The sequence below is a fragment of the Aethalodelphis obliquidens genome, unplaced genomic scaffold (genome assembly GCF_003676395.1).
Source record: "Aethalodelphis obliquidens isolate GAN/ISIS:26980383/991018 unplaced genomic scaffold, ASM367639v1 scaffold114, whole genome shotgun sequence".
NCBI lineage: Eukaryota > Metazoa > Chordata > Mammalia > Artiodactyla > Delphinidae > Aethalodelphis > Aethalodelphis obliquidens.
In genome coordinates this window covers 297,550-319,985 of record NW_020838058.1, presented here as the reverse complement: position 1 = coordinate 319,985, position 22,436 = coordinate 297,550, and the positions used below count along the sequence as shown (strand labels likewise).

The following is a 22,436-nucleotide window of genomic DNA, read 5'->3' as shown; positions in this document are numbered from 1 at the left end:
TGTACTGAATATATTAGTAATGCAAAGACTTTCAGACATTACAGGAATGATTCAAGAAAGATTTACTGAAGATACCTTTATTGCAGAAAATGTTCATCTTTTAAAATAAAAGCATTTCCCCTGAATGACTTCACTCTACTGACAACTCTAATTGTACAGCATTCATTTGTATGTTTATTTCTAGGGGACCTTCTTGTACTCATGAGCTTCTGAGATTGCCTACGAGCAGTAGATGCAGACCACTTAGAGTCCTGCATGGAGAACCGTCTCAGCCAAGGTGGTTACCTGATCGAGAAGAGCCACAGGTTCAGGCCCTTCAGCATCTCCAGGGAGCAGCCAGGGTGTTCATGCCACTACAGGCTCATGACAGTGCACCTAGGCCTCTACAGGGGCAAGCCCAGGCACCTCAGCGACTACAGGGGGCAGCTCGGGTGTTCATGCCACTACAGGCTCAGGTTAAGGCTAAGGCATCTAGGCCCCTACAGATGCAAATGAAGGCACCTCCACGACTACGGAGGACAGCCTGGATGCTTATGCCACTACAGGCTCAGGTTAAGGCCCCTAGGCCTCTAAAGGTACAGGCCCAGGTACCCAAAGAGCAGCAGGCTCAGGCCCAGCCCCAGGCCTCAGGAGAGCTGCAGGATCTGGACCAGGTACCAGAGGAAGTTCAAGGGCAAGATCAGGTACCTGAACAACAGCAAAGGCAGGGCCAGGTCCCTGAACAACAGCAGAGACAGAACCAGGTACCTGAACAGCAGCTGGAGCAGAACAGGGCACCCGAGCAGCCAGAGGTACAGGAACAGGCTGCTGAGCCTACACAGGCAGAGACAGAGGCAGAGGAACCTGAGTCATTACAAGTACATGCCCAGGTATTCCTGCCCCTACTGTCACAGAACCACCACGTGATGTTGCCACTACATTTGGATACTCAGGTGCTCATTCCAGTAGAGGGGCAAAATGAAAGGTCACCTCAAGCACAGGCCTGGGCACTAGAGCCCACGCAGGCAGTTGGCTCTGTTCAAGCACTGATAGAGGGACTATCAAGAGACTTACTTCGAGCACCAAACTCACATAACTCAAAGCCGCTTGGTCTACTGCAAACACTGATGGAAAACCTGTCATCAGACGTGTTTTACTCTCAACCAGAACAAGCACGGAAGAAAAAATCAAAAGTTTCTAGTCTAAGGCAGGCATTGGCAAAAAGACTATCACCAAAGAGGTTCCGGGCAAAGTTGTCACGCAGACCTGAAGAGTTTGAGCTATCAGATTTAGAAGCCCATAGGCAAAGGCGCCAACGCAGATGGGAGGATATCTTTAATCAGCATGAGGAAGAATTGAGACAAGTTGCAAATGTAAGAGTTTCTGATATTTTTCCTAAGTCAAATATGCAGAGAAAATATGCTAGTTCATACTCAAGTGTTCCCTCTGTAAAAACCAAATGAAATAAATATTCCTTGTGTCCCAGAGAAGATTATCTAAATAACTTGTGCTTCAAATAAATTATCCTGAAATTTCCAGATAATTGTGACTAAATTTGAGAAAGAAAAATTTGCTTGAATGACCCAGGTAATTGCTTAATATCTCTGTAGAGATATAGCTTTAATTATTAGTTAAATTTCTACCTATTATTCCCTTAGCCAATAAAGGGATGTCATATGCACATTTAAAGTTACTATACTGGATCTTTAAAAATTACTTTCAGGGCTTCCCTGGTGGCGCAGTGGTTGTGGGTCCACCTGTCGATGCAGGGGACACGGGTTCATGCCCTGGTCCGGGAAGATCCCACATGCCGCGGAGCGGCTTGGCCTGTGTGCCATGGCCGCTGAGCCTGTGCATCCCGCATACAGCAAAAAAAAAAAAAAATTACTTTCATAGGTCAAAATTTCAAATATAACTCATTAAAACTAAACACAAAAACAAATTTGATTTTGTTCCTCCAACTTCTAAGTTTATTTTGCTCTTCCTTCCCATAGAATGATGAATGTATTATTTAAGAGAATTGCACTAGCTTTTGTACATCAGGATGTTAAAGGTCAAACTGAGAAGGAAAAGCATTTTCTAAAACATTTTGTACATGGTTACCATAAGTATGACTTGTCTCACTTATTTTTCACTCATTTTACATAATTGATGAAGTACCTGCATAGAACATGACACAAGTTACAAATTCATCTCTGCACTCTTTTGAAGTGTGGGGTACAATATGTTAATCTCTTTATCTTATTTTGGTTTAGTCAACAAAACTTCATTCTTTCAAAATTCTCTAATATAAATGGATATAATTGGGCTGGAGTTCATGGATACAATCTGGCAAATCTAATCTGATCCTGAAGGGTTTGTGGGCTTTGTAAGCAAATTATAGAGGTCAAAAAGACCAGGAGAGCAGTTGTTTCCTAATACTTCATAGCATCCATTTACATAAAAGGAATCATTGTGAAGATCCTAAATTAAACCCTGGTATCAACATCCATTTACCTAATAATAATTAATGTAGTTATTACAAATGAACCTTGTCTGAATGTCTGAATAAGGGAGACTTTTGGTTTTTGTCCATTGAGTTAATTGAGCAAATACTATTTCCCTGATATGTTTAACATGAGAAAAGGTAAAAGCAACAAGAAAAGAAAGACCCAAAAGGGGAAATGAATGTCTAGTCCCCCAAAAAACAGGAAGATAAGAAGCAAAAGAAACCAAATAGAGAAAGGGTGGCATGAGTCTAGAATGCTACTATTTGCCTGACATTAAGGCATCTAAAATGCTAATGACTATTCCCAATGAGCCTTAGTAACAATTGGATCTAATGGGCTTTGCATTTTTTAAAAAGACTTTTATGCATTTCTGCAAGACTAGTAGCATGACCCATACTTATTGGCATTCAGTGTTTTAAATATTTATGTGAGAAGCCATTCTAAAATGGAAGAAAAAGTCACTAAATAATAGTTACTAATCCCATGACCCTAGGATCTTGTATAGGCATTCCTGCCTTTATGTGTAACTCTTAAAGAAAGCATAAAGAAAAAGAAAATTATTGATGTTCTAGTCAAAGTCATAGGTCTTTTGAAATACCTGAAAATTTATTAGAGTTTAAAGACATATGTGAGTGCTTCAACTCACTAGAAGGAAAGAAAACACATTCCCATTATTCTGTTTGAGTTGAAGAAATATCAGTTGGCTTAAATGGGAAAACAGAAACTTTCCTAAACTACTAGGACTCAATCAAGAAGAAATATTTGCACTGCTGTGTTGCAGATCTTCCACTGCACAGGAGGACCAAACTTTGTAGCTATAACCGCTTATTAAATATGACAGTTTGCGGCTATGAGTTAAGCTTTAGACCAGAGATTTTTAACCTGGGTCTAATAGGTGAGTTGCAGGTGGCCAGTGATCCCCCTGAAAATACTTGCAGAGATATGTGTCTGTCTGTATGCAGTTTTCTACAAAGAATCTGTAGCATTACTCAGATTCTGAAAGGGATCCAGGACCAAAAACTATTAGAAACTACAGGCTTAAATCAATTTGAATATTTGAAAATTATTTTTTTAATTGAACATTAAGATGATGGGAATTGCTCGTATTATTTACAGGTTATTATTTACAGTTTAAAATATTTATTTTCCTTTTTGTTTCAAGGAAAAGGAAGATGAATCATCAGATAATGATGAAGTATTTCATTCGATTCAGGCTGAAGTCCAAATAGAACCATTGCAGCCATACATTCCAAATCCTAAAGAAAATGAGGTGAGTTTCTCTATATGAGTTGCTGTGGCACTAATAAGTGCCTGGAACAATGGTTCTTAAACATTTTGGTCTCAGGATGTCTTTATACTCTTTAACATTGAAGACCCCAAAAGCTTTTACTTAGTTGGATTGTGTCATTCAATGTATGATGTATTAGAAATTAAAACCAAAAAATTTAAAATATTTATTACTTCATTTAAAAAGTAAGAAAACTATTAGATATTAATATAAGAAACAAATTTTAGTGAAAATAACAATTTTCCATCTTGCTTAATGGAAAACAGCTGGATTCTCATATCTGCTTCTGCATTCAACCTGTTGCCATATGTTGTTTAGGTTGAAGTATATGAGTAAAAGCTGACTTCTCACATATAGGTGGTTGGAAAAAGAGAATTTCCATAGATTTTTCAGATAATTGTGGATATTCTTTGAAATACACCACAACTATAGAAGTGGAGTCCAAAACCATATCAGTGAAATTTTGAATATTCAGTAATATTAAAATCTGTAAGTCTCTTGTGTGCTGTGAATATATGTTTTGCTCATACACAATTTTGTATCTTCGTGCATTGCTCAGTCGGAAAATATTGGTTCACTGTGTATGTAGATCTTTCCAAATATTTACATGTTTTATTTTACAACACCAAAAAATGGCATTTGTTAATATCATCAATTTCATCATAAAAATTATTGAGTATTGATAAGCTGTCAAATGCACAGTGATAGATGAGTTTAAAATTCTAATATGCAATTGAAAACTCAATTTTATCATTGCTAACAACTAACATCAGTTGCTTTATCTTTGAATAGATAGGCTTACTTTGTTGATTTTAAATAAAATGCCTGCCAGATACCCAAGTTGAATAACTACAGTTTGTCTCATCAGTCATTCTTCTAAGTAAAAATATTGCCCATGAAATATTCAGTAGTTCAGCTTGTAACACAATCACACATACTTCTTCCCTTGATCATTTCTGTTCTGAGATGTAGTTCATAACAGGGTCTGGGTTATTTAATCTGTCACTTATTTTCTTAGATTTATGGGAATAATCAAGTCAGTCCTGGTGTCCAGGTTGACTTTTGTTTTCACGAGTTTATTAATAGATATTTAGCACATGGTATTGGTGAGGACCAAGTAGCAGTTTCAATTCCTGTGTGGACAAGGTAGTGTCATTATAGACAGCATTCCTTACAGCTAGCTAGCTAAAAAATTTTTGGTCACTAAGGACAGATAGGTGGATGGGTGAAGAACTCAGAAATTCTTGCCTTACTCATAGTGAGTCATGAGTCTCATTGCTGTTCTTAATTAGGACAAGGGCCCAAGATCACTATATTTCCTCTTTCAAGATACTTCACAGTAGTCCATTATGATGTATGTCATGGACAATCATCCTTCTTATTTTTTTAATTTTATTTCACTTATTTATTTTTTATACAGCAGATTCTTACTAGTTATCTATTTTATACATATTAGTGTATATATGTCAATCCCAATCTTCGAATTCATCCCACCACCACCCCACCACCCTTGCTTTCTCCACTTGGTATCCATATGTTTGTTCTCTACATCTCTGTCTCTATTTCTACCTTGCAATCTGGTGCATCTGTACCATTTTAATAGATTCCACATAAAAGCATTAATATACGATATTTGTTTTTCTCTGTTTGACTTACTTTACTCTGTATGACAGTCTCTAGGTCCATCCACATCAGTACAAATGATCCAGTTTTGTTCCTTTTTATGACTGAGTAATATTCCATTTTATATATGTACCACATCTTCTTTAACCATTTGTCGGTTGATGGGCATTTAGGTTGCTTCCATGACCTGGCTATTGTAAATAGTGCTGAAATGAACATTGGGGTGCATGTGACTTATTTTTTATATATTCTTATGTGTTTAATTCCATATCTGTACACATACACACACAGAATGGCATGATAAATGTTTTAAAACATCCTTTACATGCAGCTGTACATATTTTTTTAACATCTTTATTGGAGTATAATTGCTTTACAATGGTGTGTTATTTTCTGCTTTATAACAAAGTGAATCAGCTTTACATAAACATATACCCACATATCTCCTCCCTCTTGCATCTCCCTCCCAGCCTCCCTATCCCAACCCTCTAGGTGGACACAAAACACCAAGCTGATCTCCATGTGCTATGCAGCTGCTTCCAACTAGCTATCTATTTTACATTTGGTAGTGTATATATGTCCATGCCACTCACTCAGAACTTCCCAGCTTACCATTCCCTCTCCCCGTGTCCTCAAGTCCATTCTCTACATCTGCCTCTTATTCTTGTCCTGCCCCTAGATTCTTCAGAACCATTTTTTTTTAGATTCCATATATATGTATTAGCATACAGTATTTATTTTTCTCTTTCTGACTTACTTCACTCTGTATGACAGTCTCTAGGTCCATCCACCTCACTACAAAAAAATCAATTTCATTTCTTTTTATAGCTGGGTAATACTCCATTGTATACATATTGCCACATCTTCTTTATCTATTCATCTGTCGATGGACACTTAGGTTGCTTCCATGTCCTGGCTATTGTAAATAGAGCTGCAATGAACATTGTGGTCCATGACTCTTTTTGAATTATGGTTTTCTCAGGGTATATGCCCAGTAGTGGAATTGCTGGGTCGTATGGTAGTTCTATTTTTAGTTTTTTAAGGAACCTCCATATTGTTCTCCATAGTGGCTGTATCAATTTACATTCCCACCAGCAGTGCAAGAGGGTTCCCTTTTCTCCACACCCTCTCCAGCATTTATTGTTTCCAGATTTTTTGATGATGGCCATTCTGACTGGTGTGAGGTGATACTTCACTGTATTTGCATTTGCATTTCTCTAATGATTAGTGATGTTGAGCATCCTTTCATGTGTTTGTTGATAATCTGTATATCTTCTTTGGAGAAATGTCTATTTAGGTGTTCTGCCCATTTTTGGATTGGGTTGTTTGTTTTTTTGACATTGACCTGCATGATCTGTCTGTATATTTTGGAGATTAATCCTTTGTCAATTGCTTCATTTGCAAATATATTCTCCCATTAAGAGGGTTGTCTTTTGGTCTTGTTTATGGTTTCCTTTGCTGTGCAAAAGCGTTTAAGTTTCATTAGGTCCCATTTGTTTATTTTTGTTTTTATTTCCATTTCTCTAGGCGATGGGTCAGAAAAGGATCTTGCTGGGATTTATGTCATGGAGTGTTCTGCTATGTTTTCCTTTAAGATTTTTATAGTGTCTGGCCTTACATTTAGATCTTTAATCCATTTTGAGTTTATTTTTGTGTATAGTGTTAGAGAGTGTTCCAATTTCATTCTTTTACATGTAGCTCTCCAGTTTTCCCAGCACCACTTACTGAAGAGGCTGTCTTTTCTCCATTGTATACACTTTCCTCCTTTATCAAAGATAAGGTGATACGTGCATGGGTTTACCTCTGGGCTTTCTATCCTTCCATTGATCTATATTTCTGTTTTTGTGCCAGTATCATACTGTCTTGATGACTGTAGCTTTGTAGTATAGTCTGAAGTCAGGGAGCCTAATTCCTCCAGCTCCGTTTTTCTTTCTCAAGATTGCTTTAGCTATTTGGGCTCTTTTTGGTTTCCATACAAATTGTGAAATTTTTTGTTCTAGTTCTGTGAAAAATAACAGTGGTAGTTTGATAGGGATTGCATTTAATCTGTAGATTGCTTTGGGTTGTAGAGTCATTTTCAAAATGTTGATTCTTCCCAATTAAGAACATGGTATATCTCTCCATCTGTTTGTATCATCTTTAATTTCTTTCTTCAGTGTCTTATACGTTTCTGCATGCAGGTCTTTTGTCTCCTTAAGTAGGTTTATTCCTAAGTATTTTATTATTTTTGTTGCAAAGGTAAATGGGAGTGTTTTCTTAATTTCTCTTTCAGATTTTTCATCATTACTGTTTAGGAATACAAGAGATTTCTGTGCATTAATTTTATATCCTGCTACTTCACCAAATTCACTGATTTACGTTTACCAGTTTTCTGGTAGCATCTTTAGGATTCTCTATGTATAGTATCATGTCATCTGCAAACAGTGGCAGTTTTACTTCTTTTCCAATTTGTATTCCTTTTATTTCTTTTTCTTCTCTGATTGCTGTGACTAAAACTTCCAAAACTATGTTGAATAATAGTGGTGAGAATGGGCAACCTTGTCTTGTTCCTGATCTTAGTGGAAATGGTTTCAGTTTTTCAACTTTGAGAACGATTTTGGCTGTGGGTTTGTCATATATGGCCTTTTTTATGTTGAGATAGGTTCCCTCTATGCCTACTTTCTGGAGAGTTTTTATCATAAATGGCTGTTGAATTTTTTTGAACGCTTTTTCTGCATCTACTGACATGATCATATGATTTTTCTCCTTCAATTTGTTAATATGGTTTATCACATTGATTGATTTGCATATATTGAAGAATCCTTGCATTCCTGGGTTAAACCTCACTTGATCATGGTGTATGAACCTTTTAATGTGCTGTTGGATTCTGTTTGCTAGTATTTTGTTGGCGATTTTTGCATCTATGTTCATCAGTGATATTGGTCTATAGTTATCTTTTTTGTGACGTCTTTGTCTGGTTTTGGTGTCAGGGAGATAGTGGCCTTGTAGAATAAGTTTGGGAGAGTTCCTCACTCTGGTATATTTTGGAAGAGTTTGAGAAGGATAGGTGTTAGCTCTTCTCTAAATGTTTGATAGAATTCGCCTGTGAAGCCATCTGGTCCTGGGCTTTTGTTTGTTGGAAGATTTTTAATCACAGTTTCAATTTCAGTGCTTGTGATTGGTCTGTTTATATTTTCTATTTCTTCCTGGTTCAGACTCAGGAGGTCATGCTTTTCTAATCTAAGAATTTGTCCATTTCTTCCAGGTTGTCCATTTTATTGGCATACAGTTGCTTGTAGTAATCTCTCATGACCCTTTGTATTTTTGCAGTGTCCATTGTTACTTATCATTCTTCATTGCTCATTCTATTGATTTGAGCCTTCTCCCATTTTTCTTTATGAGTATGGCTCGTGATTTATCAATTTTGTTTATCTTCTCAAAGAACCAGCTTTTCATTTTACTGATCTCAGCTACTGTTTCCTTCATTTCTTTTTTATTTATTTCTGATCTGATTTTTATGATTTCTTTCTTTCTGCTAACCTTGGGGTTTTTTTGTTCTTCTTTCTCTAATTGCTTTAGGTGTAAGGTTAGGTTGTTTATTTGAGATGTTTCTTCTTTCTTGAGATAGGATTGTATTGCTATAAACTTCCCTCTTAGAACTGCTTTTGCTGCATCCCATAGGTTTGGGGTCATCTTGTTTTCATTGTCATTTGTTTCTAGGTATTTTTTGATTTCCTCTTTGATATCTTCAGTGATCTCTTGGTTATTTACTAGTGTGTTTTTTAGCCTCCATGTGTTTGTATGTTTCACAGGTTTTTTCCTGTAATGGATATCTAGTCTCATAGCATTGCGGTCAGAAAAGATACTTGGTAAGATTTCAGTTTTCTTAAATTTACCAAGGCTTCATTTGTGACCCAAGATATGATCTGTCCTGGAGAATGTTCCATGAACACTTGAGAAGAAAGTGTATTCTGTTGTTTTTGGATGGAATATCCTATAAATATCAATTAAATCCATCTTGTTTAATGTATCATTTAAAGCTTGTGTTTCCTTTTTTATTTTCATTTTGGATGATCTGTCCATTGGTGAAAGTGGGGTGTTAAGATTCCCTACTATGATTGTGTTACTGTCGATTTCCCCTTTTATGGCTGTTAACATTTGCCTTATGTATTGAGGTGCTCCTATGTTGGATGCATAAATATTTACAATTGTTATGTCTTCTTCTTGGATTGATCCCTTGATCATTATGTAGTGTCCTTCTTTTTTTCTTGTAATAGTATTTATTTTAAAGTGTATTTCGTGTGATATGAGAATTGCTACTCCAGCTTTCTTTTGATTTCCATTTGCATGGAATATGTTTTTCCATCCCCTCACTTTCAGTCTGTATGTGTCCCTAGGTCTGAAGTGGGTCTCTTGTAGACAGCATATGTACAGGTCTTGTTTTTGTATCCATTCAGCCAGTCTGTGTCTTTTGTTGGAGCATTTAATCCATTTACCTTTAAGGTAGTTATTGATATGTGTGTTCCTATTCCCATTTTCTTAATTGTTTTGGGTTTGTTATTGTAGGTGTTTTCCTTCTCTTGTGTTTCCTGCATAGAGAAGTTCCTTTAGCATTTGTTGTAAACCTGGTTTGGTGGTGCTGAATTCTCTTAACTTTTGCTTGTCTGTAAAGGTTTTAATTTCCTGTTGAATCTAAATGAGATCCTTGCTGGGTAGAGTAATCTTGGTTGTAGGTTTTTCCCTTTCATCATTTTAAATATGTCCTGCCACTCCCTTCTGGCTTGTAGAGTTTCTGCAGAAAGATCAGATGTTAACCATATGGGGATTCCCTTGTATGTTATTTGTTGCTTTTCCCTTGCTGCTTTTAATATTTTTTCTTTTTATTTAATTTTTGATAGTTTGATTAATATGTGTCTTGACGTGTTTCACCTTGGATTTATCCTGTATGGGACCCTCTGTGCTTGTGGACTTGATTGACTATTTTCTTTCCATTATTAGGGAAGTTTTAAAGTATAATCTCTTCAAATATTTTCTCAGTGCCTTTTTTTCTCTGATCTTCTTTTGGGACCGCTATAATTCAAATGCTGGTGCATTTAATGTTTTCCCAGAGGTCTCTGAGCCTGTCCTCAATTCTCTTCATTCTTTTTTCTTTATCCTGCTCTGCAGTAGTTATTTCCACTATTTTATCTTCCAGGTCACTTATCCGTTCTTCTGCCTCAGTTTTTCTGCTATTGATTCCTTCTAGAGAGTTTTTCATTTCATTTATTGTGTTGTTCATCACTGTTTGTTTGCTCTTTAGTTCTTCTAGGTCCTTGTTAAACGTTTCTTGTATTTTTTTAAATTATTTTTGCGGTATGCGGGCCTCTCACTGTTGTGGCCTCTACCATTGTGGAGCCCAGGCTCCAGACGCACAGGCTCAGCGGCCATGGCTCATGAGCCTAGCCACTCCGTGGCATGTGGGATCTTCCCAGACCAGGGCATGAACCCATGGTCCCTGCATCGGCAGGCGGACTCTCAACCACTGCGCCACCAGTGAAGCCCGTTTCTTGTATATTTTATTTCCAAGATTTCGGATCATCTTTACTGTCTTTACTCTGAATTCTTTTTCAGGTTGACTGCCTATTTCCTCTTCATTTATTTGGTTTGCTTGCTCCTTCGTCTGCTATGTATTTCTCTGTCTTCTCATTTCGCTTAACTTACTGTGTTTGGGGTCTCGTTTTCACAGGCTAGAGGTTCACAGTTCCCGTTGTTTTTGGTGTCTGACCCCGTGGGTGAGGTTGATTCAGTGGGTTGTGTAGGCTTCCTGGTGGAGGGGACTGGTGCCTGTGTTCTGGTGGATGAGACTAGATCTTGTCTTTCTGGTGGGCAGGACCATATCCGGTGGTGTGTTTTTGGGTGTCTGTGAACTTATTGTGATTTTAGGCAGCCTCTCTGCTAATGGGTGGGGTTGTGTTCCTGTCTTGCTAGTTGTTTGGCATAGGGTGTCCAGCACTGTAGCTTGCTGGTCGTTGAGTGGAGTTGGGTCTTCACGTTGAGATGGAGATCTCTGAAGGAGCTCTCGCCATTTGATATTACATGGCTCTGGGAGGTCCCTGGTGGTCCAATGTCCTGAACTCAGCTCTCCCACCTCAGAGGCTTAGGCCTGACACCTGCTGGAGCACCTAGAGTCTGTCAGCCAAATGGCTCTGAAGAAAAGGGAGGAAAAAAAAGAAAGAAAGAAAAATAGTTATTAAAATAAAAAATAAAATATATATTATTAAAAATAAAAAGTAATTAATGAAAGAAGAGAGCAACCAAATCAAAAAGCAAATCCACCAATGATAACAAGTGCTAAAAACTATACTAAAAAAAAAAACCCAAAAATCCGACAGAAAGAACCCTAGGACAAATGCTAAAAGCAAAGCTATACAGAAAAAAATCACACAAAGAAGCATACATACTCACAAAGGGTGAACAAGGGAAATATATATATATATATATATATATATATATATATATAAATGTATATATATATAAAGAAAGGGAGAGAGCAACCAAATCAATAAACAAATCTACCTATGATAATAAGCTCTAAATACTAAACTAAGATAAACATAAAACCAGAAACAAATTAGGTGCAGAAAAGAAACCACAAGTCTATAGTTGCTCCCAAAGTCACCGCCTCAATTTTGGGATGATTCGTTGCCTATTCAGGTATTCCACAGATGCAGGGTACATTAATTTGATTGTAGAGATTTAATCCGCTGCTCCTGTGGCTGCATGGAGAGATATCCCTTTCTCTTCTTTGTTCGCACAGCTCCTGGGGTTCAGCTTTGGATTTGGCCTCACCTTTACATGTAGGTCGCCTGAGGCATCTGTTCCCCGCCCCGACAGGACAGGGTTAAAGTAGCTGCTGATTTGGAGACTCTGGCTCACTCAGGCCAGGGGGAGGGAGGGCTACGGCATGCAGGGCAAACCTGCAGTGGCGGAGGCCCACGTGACATTGCAACAGCCTGAGGCGCGCCGTGTGTTCTCCCGGGGAAGTTTTCCCTGGATCACGGGACCCTGGCAGTGGCGGGCTCTACAGGCTTCCAGGAGGGGAGATGTGGATAGTAACCTGTGCTTGCACACAGTCTTCTTGGTGGCTGCAGTAGCAGCCTTAGCATTTCATGCCTGTCTCTGGGTTCTGTGCTGGTAGCCATGGCTCACGCCCATCTCTGGAGCTTGTTTAGGTGGTACTCTGAATCCCCTCTCTTCACGCACCCCAAAACAATGGTCTTTTGCCTCTTAGGCAATTCCAGACTTTTTCCCAGTCTCCCTCCTGGCTAGCTGTGGTGCACTAGCCCCCTTCAGGCTGTGTTCATGCAGCCAACCCCAGTCCTCTCCCTGGGTTCTGAATTCCGAAGCCCAAGCCTCAGCCTCCAGCCCCCACCCACCCCAGCAGGTGAGCAGACAAGCCTCTAAGGCTGGTGAGTCCTGGTCAGCAGTGATTCTCTGTTGCGAGAATCTCTCCGCTTTGCCCTCAGCACCCCTGTTGCTGTGCTCTCCTCCATGTCTCCGAAGCTTCCCCCCCGCCCGCCCACCCCCTATCTCTGCCAGTGAAGTGGCTTACTAGTGTGTGGAAACTATTCCTCCTTCACAGCTCCCTCCCAGAGGTGCAGGTCCCATCACTATTCTTTTGTCTCTGTTTTTTCTTTTTTCTTTTGCCCTACCCAAGTATGTGGGGAGTTTCTTGCCTTTTGGGAAGTCTGAGGTCTTCTGCCAGCGTTCAGTAGGTGTTCTGTAGGAGCTGTTCCTCATGTAGATGTATTTTTGATGTACTTGTGGGGAGGAAGGTGATCTCCATGTCTTACTCCTCTGCCGTCTTGAAGCTATCCACATGTGTCTTTTGGAATTATGGTTTTCTCTGGGTATATGCCCAGTAGAGGAATTGCTGGGTCCATCCTTTATAAATATGTTCTTTCTGATACTAACAGTCCTCTGAAATGAATAACAGAGTACTGCTTTATAAATACTAATTACTGGCAGAAGGAACATAGGCTGGATTTTATTATTTAATTACAAGAGGCAATGTGTCCCCCTCTCTGCCTTATTAAATGATGACTTTACTCTTACTCCCAGATAAGAATTATTACTATAAGCATGATACGTTAAGCCCAAAATATAATGAGCTGTGTCTGGTTGATTTGGAATACATCATTTGCCATAACATATGCTATTCTTACTACTCATTTTCTTCTCCCCATTTTTCAGAACAAATACAGTCAATTCATATTAGGCATTAGCCTTACTTATTTTGGGCCTTTATCTCTTCTGAGTAATTTTGGCCTCTGGTAAACTAGTTTCAATAAACTTTCTGAGATCAGCTTCATGAACCAGGAGGCCTAGACTGGGTCAATATGATTCCAGTTATCTGAATCAAAAGTGGAAAAAGTCAGTCAGATGCTTATCCTGCATACTGCCAAACATCTGGTTGTATTTGGAAACATTCATTAACAAAACATGTGAACGATTGACAACATTTCTCACTTCTTATGTATCTGTCTGTTGGAGTATAAAGACAACCTTGATAAGTTACTACATAAGAGAAAAAAAAGTGTAGTAAGGTTATTATAGTTTCTAGAAACTATAGCGTGATGTTATCAGCATGAAAATGCTAAATTTATTTTTTATTGTAACATGTTGAATTTTCCTTTCTAAAGAATCTAATATGACTGCCTTGTTGAATGTCAGAATGATCTATTTTGGGGGGTAGCTAAAAACTATTTTGAGTAGAAACCTAGAGATATAAAATTAAATTAGGCAAGGCAACACTCCATGGCCCTATATATTAATGCTGGCAGAAGGTAAATCTGCACTGCTGATGGAAGCTGGATCATTATATGTGCTCTTTCTTGAGTCTTTTGCTGTATGAGATGAATGAATAGTTAATAAAATAAAAATTTATTTATTTAGAATTGAAAAGTATTTGGAACTCTGATTATGACATTACAGTCAAGTTGTAAAGTGAAAAAAACATACTTTCTTAAAGATGAGTAAGGCCAGACACTATAAAACTCTTGGAGGAAAACATAGGCAGAACACTCTTTGACATAAATCTTAGCAAGATCTTTTTTGACCCACCTCCTAGAGTAATAAGAATAAAAACAAAGATAAACAAATAGGACATAGTTAAACTTAAAAGCTTTTGCACAACAAAGTAAACCATAAACAAAACGAAAAGACAGCCCAAAGAATAAGAGAAAATATTTCCGAATGAGGCAACTGACAAAGGATTAATCTCCAAAATATACAAACAGCTCATGAAGCTCAGTATCAATAAAAATAAACAACCCAGTCCAAAAATGGGCAGAAGACCTAAATAGACATTTCTCCAAAGAAGACATACAAATGGCCGACGCACACACGAAAAGATGCTCAACATCACTAATTATTAGAGAAATGCAAATCAAAACTACAATGAGGTACCACCTGACACCTGTCAGAATGTCCATCATCAAAAAATCTACAAACAATAAATGCTGGAGAGGGTGTAGAGAAAAGGGAATCTTCATGCATTGTTGGTGGGAATGTAAATTGATAGAGCCACTATGGAGAACAGTATTCAGATTCCTTAAAAAACTAAATATGGAATTACCATATGACCCAGCAATCCCACTACTGGGAATATACCCAGAGAAAACCATAATTCAAAAGACACATGCACCCCATTGTTCATTGTAGTACTATTTAAAATAGCCAGGACATGGAAGCAACCTAAATGTCCGTCAACAGAGGAATGGATAAAGAAGATGTGGTACATATATAAAACAGAATATTACTCAGTCATAAAAAGGAGCGAAATTGGTCATTTGTGCAGACGTGGATGGACTTAGAGTCTGTCATACAGAGTGAAGTAAGTCAGAAAGAGAAAAACAGATATTGTATATTAACACACATATGTGGAATCTGAAAAAAGTTGGTACAGGCGATCTTATTTACAAAGCAGAAATAGAGACATAGAGAACAAACATATAGATGCCAAGGGCAAAAGTGGGGGTGGGATGAATTGGGAGATTGGGATTGACATATATACACTATTGATACTATGTATAAAATAACTAATGAGAACCTACTGTATAGCACAGGGAACTCTACTCAATGCTCTGTGGTGACCTAAATGAGAAGGTAATCCAAAAAAGAGGGGGGCTTCCCTGGTGGCGCAGTGGTTGAGAGTCCACCTGCCGATGCAGGGGACACAGGTTCATGCCCCAGTCTGGGAGGATCCCACATGCCGCGGAGCGGCTGGGCCTGTGAGCCATGGCCGCTGAGCCTGCGCGTCCGGAGCCTGTGCTCCGCAACGGGAGAGACCACGGCAGTGAGAGGCCCGCGTACCACAAAAAAAAAAAAAAAAAAAAAAAAGAGGGGCTATATGTATACATATAGCTGATTCACTTTGCTGTACAGTATAAACTAACACAATATTGCATCTATACTCCAATAAAATTTTTTTTAAAATAAAGAAGGAATACTTTAGACTCCTGAGAGGTTTTTAGTGATGTGTATGTGTGTTACAACTTTTGAAAATCTAGTATTAGCTTTAGAAAGGGTGAGTGAGTGAGAAGTTTGAACTTGGTATAAAAAGTAATATGAAAACATAGAAAGAACATTAAATTAGCAGGTGGGAGACCTGCAGTCTGATTAAAGATATCCTTTGACTTGATGTAAAGTTCTTAGAAAAGTCATTTTCCATCTCTGGGATACAGATTCCTCAGTAATAAATGAGGGTGTTTTATTATATGATCTCCAGAATCTGTTGTTATACTAAAATTCAAGGATGTATTCAAAAATTATGGTTAAGTAGTTCTAATGTTATACTATAAATAATAATGAAATACAATCTATTTATGAAAATCAGATTTTATAAGCTAGATTTTTAAGAAAATATCTCTTCGTGAAGAATGACATTTTCCCATGAATTAATAACTCAAAAAACGTATGATTCAGAATTCTACCAAAGTATTGCATTGTATCTTTAAGGTTCAAGAGAGATCTATTTCTATGCCTTACAACCAGGATCGTGTACATCGTGTCAAGTTCTCTTCAAGGTATGTGTCTCTGATTTCTATATTCAGATTACTCTGATTTACTGTCATATGAGAAATTAAAGCTTATTTATTTGATACTAAGTTCTGTGTGAATTCAAAACTAAAATATTAATGACAACATAGTCATCAATGATATCACCGGCCCATATTTAAAACCTTAAAACTGCAACAATCCATTAACTAGATCTTTCACCTTTGGACATACTGCAATCTCAGTGTTATTTAGTTTGATGATTAGCTGGTAACATTCACAATTTAATAACACAAACAGCAGTGAATTCTTGGACAGCGTTCAATTAGTAATTTACAATAAAAAGATGTGAAATTTCATGTGTATCATGTACACTTCAATTACATGATATTTGTGATGTACTACATGGTAAAACACACACACAATCGCTAACCTCAGAACCTAATGCCACAGAATGGGCAAACCTAAAATAACCTATAGGGAAAATCAAATCTAAAACTCAATATTATAGCAATATTTTATACCAGTCACTGTAATTTTTAACTCTGTAATATTGATAATCTTCAGTAATTTTCAAAGATCATGTTTCATATTTTAGATGTATGCAATGTGTTATATTTGGGGTTTTTTTACATCTTTATTGGAGTATAATTGGTTTACAATGGTGTGTTAGTTTCTGCTTTATAACAAAGTGAATCAGTTATACATATACATATGTTCCCATCTTATCTCTTCCCTCTTGCGTCTCCCTCCCTCCCACCCTCCCTATCCCACCCCTCTAGGTGGTCACAAAGCACCAAGCTGATCTCCCTGTGCTATGCGGCTGCTTCCCACTAGCTATCTATTTTACGTTTGGTAGTGTATATATGTCCATGCCACTCTCTCGCTTTGTCACAGCTTACCCTTCCCCCTCCACATATCCTCAAGTCCATTCTCTAGTAGGTCTGTGTCTTTATTCCTGTCTTACCCCTAGGTTCTTCATGACATATTTTTTGAATGCTAAATTTTAATTTAGATGTTCCTTGAAAATCATACCCCTTCCAACTCCAACTCATAGTGGAGAGAACTTAACCTATATTCATTCACTCAGTCATTCAGTAAATACTTATTGAGTACTTACTGTATTCAAGATTCTGGACAGTATGGTCAGATAGCATAGAGCTGATAGTATTTAGCATGTATATTCTTATCTTATTATTCTTTAAAACCCCCATGTATTTGTGTCCTTAGATTTAACTGGTGTGCAGAAATTTTGAAAAATTTTAAAGCAAGATTGGGAACTTTCTCTTACTATGCATTCAATGAATGAGTTGTCATGATCCTTCTGACAACAAAGGGGGAGAAATCAGTTTAGTTTTGTGTATCTGTTTTGGTATCATGGGGTATGATATAAAATCAATATAACTGTTAAGCATGGGGTATATAAAAATCAATATTGCTACTAAACTGGAATTGGTTGTTCTTACAAAAAAGGGTTTTGAATTTATGAATTGCATATATATTTACTTTAAATATGGTTATATTTATGAAATCAATTTAACTGAAACTTAAGTCTTTCCTGAAATTTGGGGTCATAGAAAAGACTCTTGTCTGTTCTAGGCCTAAATCAATAACCAAAGTCCTTCCTATTTAGAAATTCCAAAGCAGCTATAAAATTTAGCAGAACTGGTCCAAAGAAACTTTCTAAATATTCCCTGAATTTGAATAGTGAAAACTAAAGTGTCCTATCTATTTATCCATGTATCTAAATTAGGAACAGGACATTAAAAAACACAAATTCCAAGCATTTGAAATAAGGATTATAATAGTGGAATATTTAACATAAAAATAACTTAGTTTTTATCATGTTAAAATACTCACATACACTATAAATTTATGTTTCTTGCTGTTTTACCCAGGTAGCAATAATGTCTGAATATTAGCTTAAAGAAAGTTCATAGAAATTTTTAGAAATAAATATATATGTGAAGGAAACATACTTGTATAAAGACAATTTTTTATATTTTGGAAATTGTTTCTCTCTTCTAGATAAAAGAGCAGATCTGGGGAAATTGGAAAATATTACTTAAGCTCTACTTCTTTTTAGTTTGATATATACCCATATACTTAAAACTTTTGTTGGTCTTGATGTGGAGTTGTACATTCCCTTTATGAATGTTAGGATGTGACACATGCTTTTCTGTCTTTTCATTAGTGTTCCTCAGCGGTCTCTTTTGGAACAAGCTCAGAAGCCCATTGACATGAGACAAAGAAGTTCGCAAAATCCTCAAAATTGCCCAGCAGCATCAGGTGATTCAAAGCACAAAGTTTAAACAGTCAAAACGGAGTTAATGTTTAATAGTTTATTTTGCAAAAGTTAAGAAAGAATTTCAAGAAGGAATGAATCAATAGTGTCAGGGAAGCCAAGTAAGATTAAGACCAGGAGGCCGTTGGATTTGGCAATTAGGTGATCAGTGATGACCTTTGAGAAATGGAAAGTAATTTTTCTGAAGTTTCTTCTTTCAGTTGGGTAGTAGTTAAGAATGTGTCTAGGGAGGCAGGAGGGGGGGTCAGCTTTAGTTTCTAAACCATGTGTGAAAAATATGGGAAAGGAATTTGAGAGAGGCTTCTACAACAGGCTAAAATTTATAGGCAATCTTTAGAATATTGAAATATTAAATGGAGTAGTTGCGGGCATGTGTTTTATTTATCAGTTTGTTATTTCACCTCCCCAAAGTAAGATATATACAGTATCTCTTAAATGTTAAAAATTAATGTAGTTACTCAAAATGAAAAATTAATCCATAAAATCATAGAAAATAACTTTACAAACTGTGATATGAATTTCAAATAAGTATTTTATTTTATGATGTACTTTTGAGAGAGTTTAAATGAATTATAGATTTGTGACATATCAGATAAACAAAGTGAAAAGTTATGCCTTGGGTCATAAAATCTTGCACTATCTACTTTTAAGCAATTCAAGTAAGTTAAGTAAGGGAAAAATGCCTGACTGAGTCCCCAAGTTGTCTGTAAAATATAGCATATAGATTTTATTAAAATGTCAATAATTAAATGGATATATAGGTACACTGTATGAAAATCATATAGTCGAAGACCTGAATTTTAAAACCCCATTCTTCTTCTTAGGAGACTCAGATAATGGCATAATTCTTTTAAATGGTAGTGTCCTTGTGTGCAGAAATATTATCTTGTGAGAAATAAGATAAGCCTGTGTGAAGAGAAACTTTAGGACTTTTTTCCCCAGAATCTTTCTGGTTTGACTAGGGTTAATTTTGCTAATACTGAAGAAACAGCTAAAACTTTAAGGTTTATTCATATTGTATATTTTGAAATAAGGAAACTCTGGAATAGGCCCCAAAACGTTTATGAACAGTGGTGGGAGGGAGAAAGGGAGAGTATCTGGGTAGATAATAGCTAAAGTTCTTTTTAGCTCTAAAATTCTTTTATTTTATTGTGTGTGCTACATAGATGATTTGAAGTTCCCATGAGACTCAATACTTCATGATGCAGGAAATCAGAACACCTTACTACAAATTTGCCTCAAAATCTCAGACATTCACCCAAACTTCTTACTTAGCCTAATGATACACCAAAAGACCTGAGAGAAAATAGTTTCCTATGGAAAGATAATAAATTGCAAAAGTACAACAGTGTCAGACGATGTGAACTTAAAGTGTAAGATGTGTTCAGTACAATATTCTCAAAAGATAGAAATGTTTTCAAATACATGCTTTTTCGAGTTCTAGTGTCAATACTTTGGCTATGTATCAAGGCTGCAAATAAAAGAGGGATGGTACTATTTATCTTCAAATTCCAAGCACACAAAAACCATAAAAAGGGACATGAGAGTCCCCTTAGTGAAGCTTTTTCTAAGTACACTCACCCAGATCTACTGATCTTTGAGCCTAAATATTCTCACTCTATTTTAACCACAGATGTTATTTACTATACCACAAATCTTAATATCAAAAATCCAGTCTTCTGGGCTTCCCTGGTGGCGCAGTGGTTGAGAGTCCGCCTGCCGATGCAGGGGACACGGGTTCGTGCCCTGATCCAGGAAGATCCCACATGCCGCGGGAGCGGCTTGGCCTGTGAGCCATGGCCGCTGAGCCTGTGCGTCCGGAGCCTGCGCTCTGCAACGGGAGAGGCCACAACAGTGAGAGGCCTGTGTACCGCAAAAAAAAAAAAAAATCCAGACTTCTAATCCAGACAAATTTGCATTTTAAATGGAAATATTTACACTATAGAAATGAGCTGTGCATTGTGATACAACTAGCAAAATGTGGCTATTAAAATTAAAACTAAAATGAAAATGAAGTTGAATTTTAAATTCAACCTCTCAGACACACTGGCCATATTTCAAATGCTCAATAGCCATGTGTGGATAGTGGCTACTGTATTGGACAATGCAGATACAGAACATTTCTATTACTGCAGAAAGTTCTATTGCAGAGAGCTTCTATAGAAGGGTTCCTGGCTTTATAAAAAAGGCTAAGATTTGCCACTTTTCAGTTGTTCACTTTTCAACTGTATTGAAATACTTGAAGATATATCATTGAGTAGAAATTGGGGGATTAAGATTCAAGAGTCAACTCTCCTCTTGAAAGTTTTGTCTAATCCATCATCTTCTAGTATACTGTTGGGCTCTTTTTCTACTGGTTAGTATGGGAGGCCAGAAATACCACCCAGCCCTTCCTTTTCTTGATACATTCTCTTTTTTCAATGGGACTATCTGTATACCAGTCTTATTATGTACCTTGTTACACAGATAGAGAGAAATACCTAGCAAGTGTACACTTAATACTGAAAAAAAAAAAAGCCATGCAGGTCTAACAGAACAAACCTTGAGCCTGTCACTGTCTGTGAAAACAGAACATAGGATCTTAGCCCCATAAGAATTTACCAAGTGATATCTCCAGAATGGAAAGAGACTACAAGAAAAATACCAAGGGATTGAACTGGTACACTATAAAAATGAAGTCCATGGCTGTGATCACAACTGTTACTAATGTCTTTTTGGCATTCCACAGAATCTTCTTCTGAGGAAGAGAGCCCTGTGACCAGGAGGAGGTCCCAGTCATCACCACCTTATTCTACTATTGATCAGAGGTTGCTGGTTGACATCCATGTAGGTTTCCATCTTAACTCTTAAAGCATTTATATCTGTTCTTTTTAAATTTCAATTTCTTTTAACTTACATATTTTCAGCTTCATTCGAGGGAAAGGCTAAAGTGTTCAGTTTTTAAATTAATCTTTCAAATATATATTTCTATTGGTATGTCAATATGCAGAATATGAAATCTAGAAATTAAATTTAATCGATGTAAAAACATTTAATGTAAAATGTTTTGTAATGTAAAATATAAAAACATTTAATCTATCATAAAATATTTTACTTTCACATTCTTGTGTCATAACATATTCGGGAGAGGAGTGATAAAAAGCTATTTGCAGAAGCTAATCTCAAATTAAGGAGTAAGGTTTAGATGCTCAGTTTTTGTCTAATATTTCGTGGATGATGAGGCAATGCATAAAGATAAAACATTTAGCAAAAAATAAAATGCCTTCCAATTTCATAAATAAAAAGGCCTTCTACTTATTTTTGCAGTTTGCTTTCAGATCATTCTGTTTTACTTTTGTAATTACCTCTACCCTACTACACATACACCCCTTTCAGATTGCTCAGAGGTTGCTTATAGGACACATACCATACTTAAAGGTGAATTTATATGAATTTACTTCTTAGAAGTGTTTACATTACTTTAATACAACCTATGTTGTATAAAACTAGAGCTGGGAAATTAACATATCAATTTTAAGAGCTAATCCCAATATCAAAGGATAAAGCAAAAGGAAAAAAGTGACAGTCTTCTCTAGAATGTTAAATCATCTGTTCTCTTCTCCAGCACCAAAACCAAATGTCTAGTTCTCAGCAGATAAGTAGGACTAATATAAAACAAAGTGAGTAAATTTTTCCCTGTGTGATCCAGAAAGGCCATTAATGATCATAGCCTGAGGTTTGGGTTTTGGCAGCTCAT

The 22,436-nt window shown here is 36.9% G+C and overlaps 1 protein-coding gene across 1 annotated transcript in view; it reads left to right on the top strand.

Moving 5' to 3' along the window:
* The window catches only part of NRK (Nik related kinase), a 167,380-nt gene that overhangs the window by 117,877 nt on the left and 27,067 nt on the right, over positions 1-22,436 (top strand). The window contains exons 13-17 of the mRNA XM_027097516.1: positions 185-1,352; positions 3,631-3,738; positions 16,357-16,424; positions 18,590-18,684; positions 21,429-21,526. Of these exons, the coding sequence (XP_026953317.1) occupies positions 185-1,352; positions 3,631-3,738; positions 16,357-16,424; positions 18,590-18,684; positions 21,429-21,526 (1,537 nt within the window). The remainder of the gene's footprint in view (positions 1-184; positions 1,353-3,630; positions 3,739-16,356; positions 16,425-18,589; positions 18,685-21,428; positions 21,527-22,436) is intronic.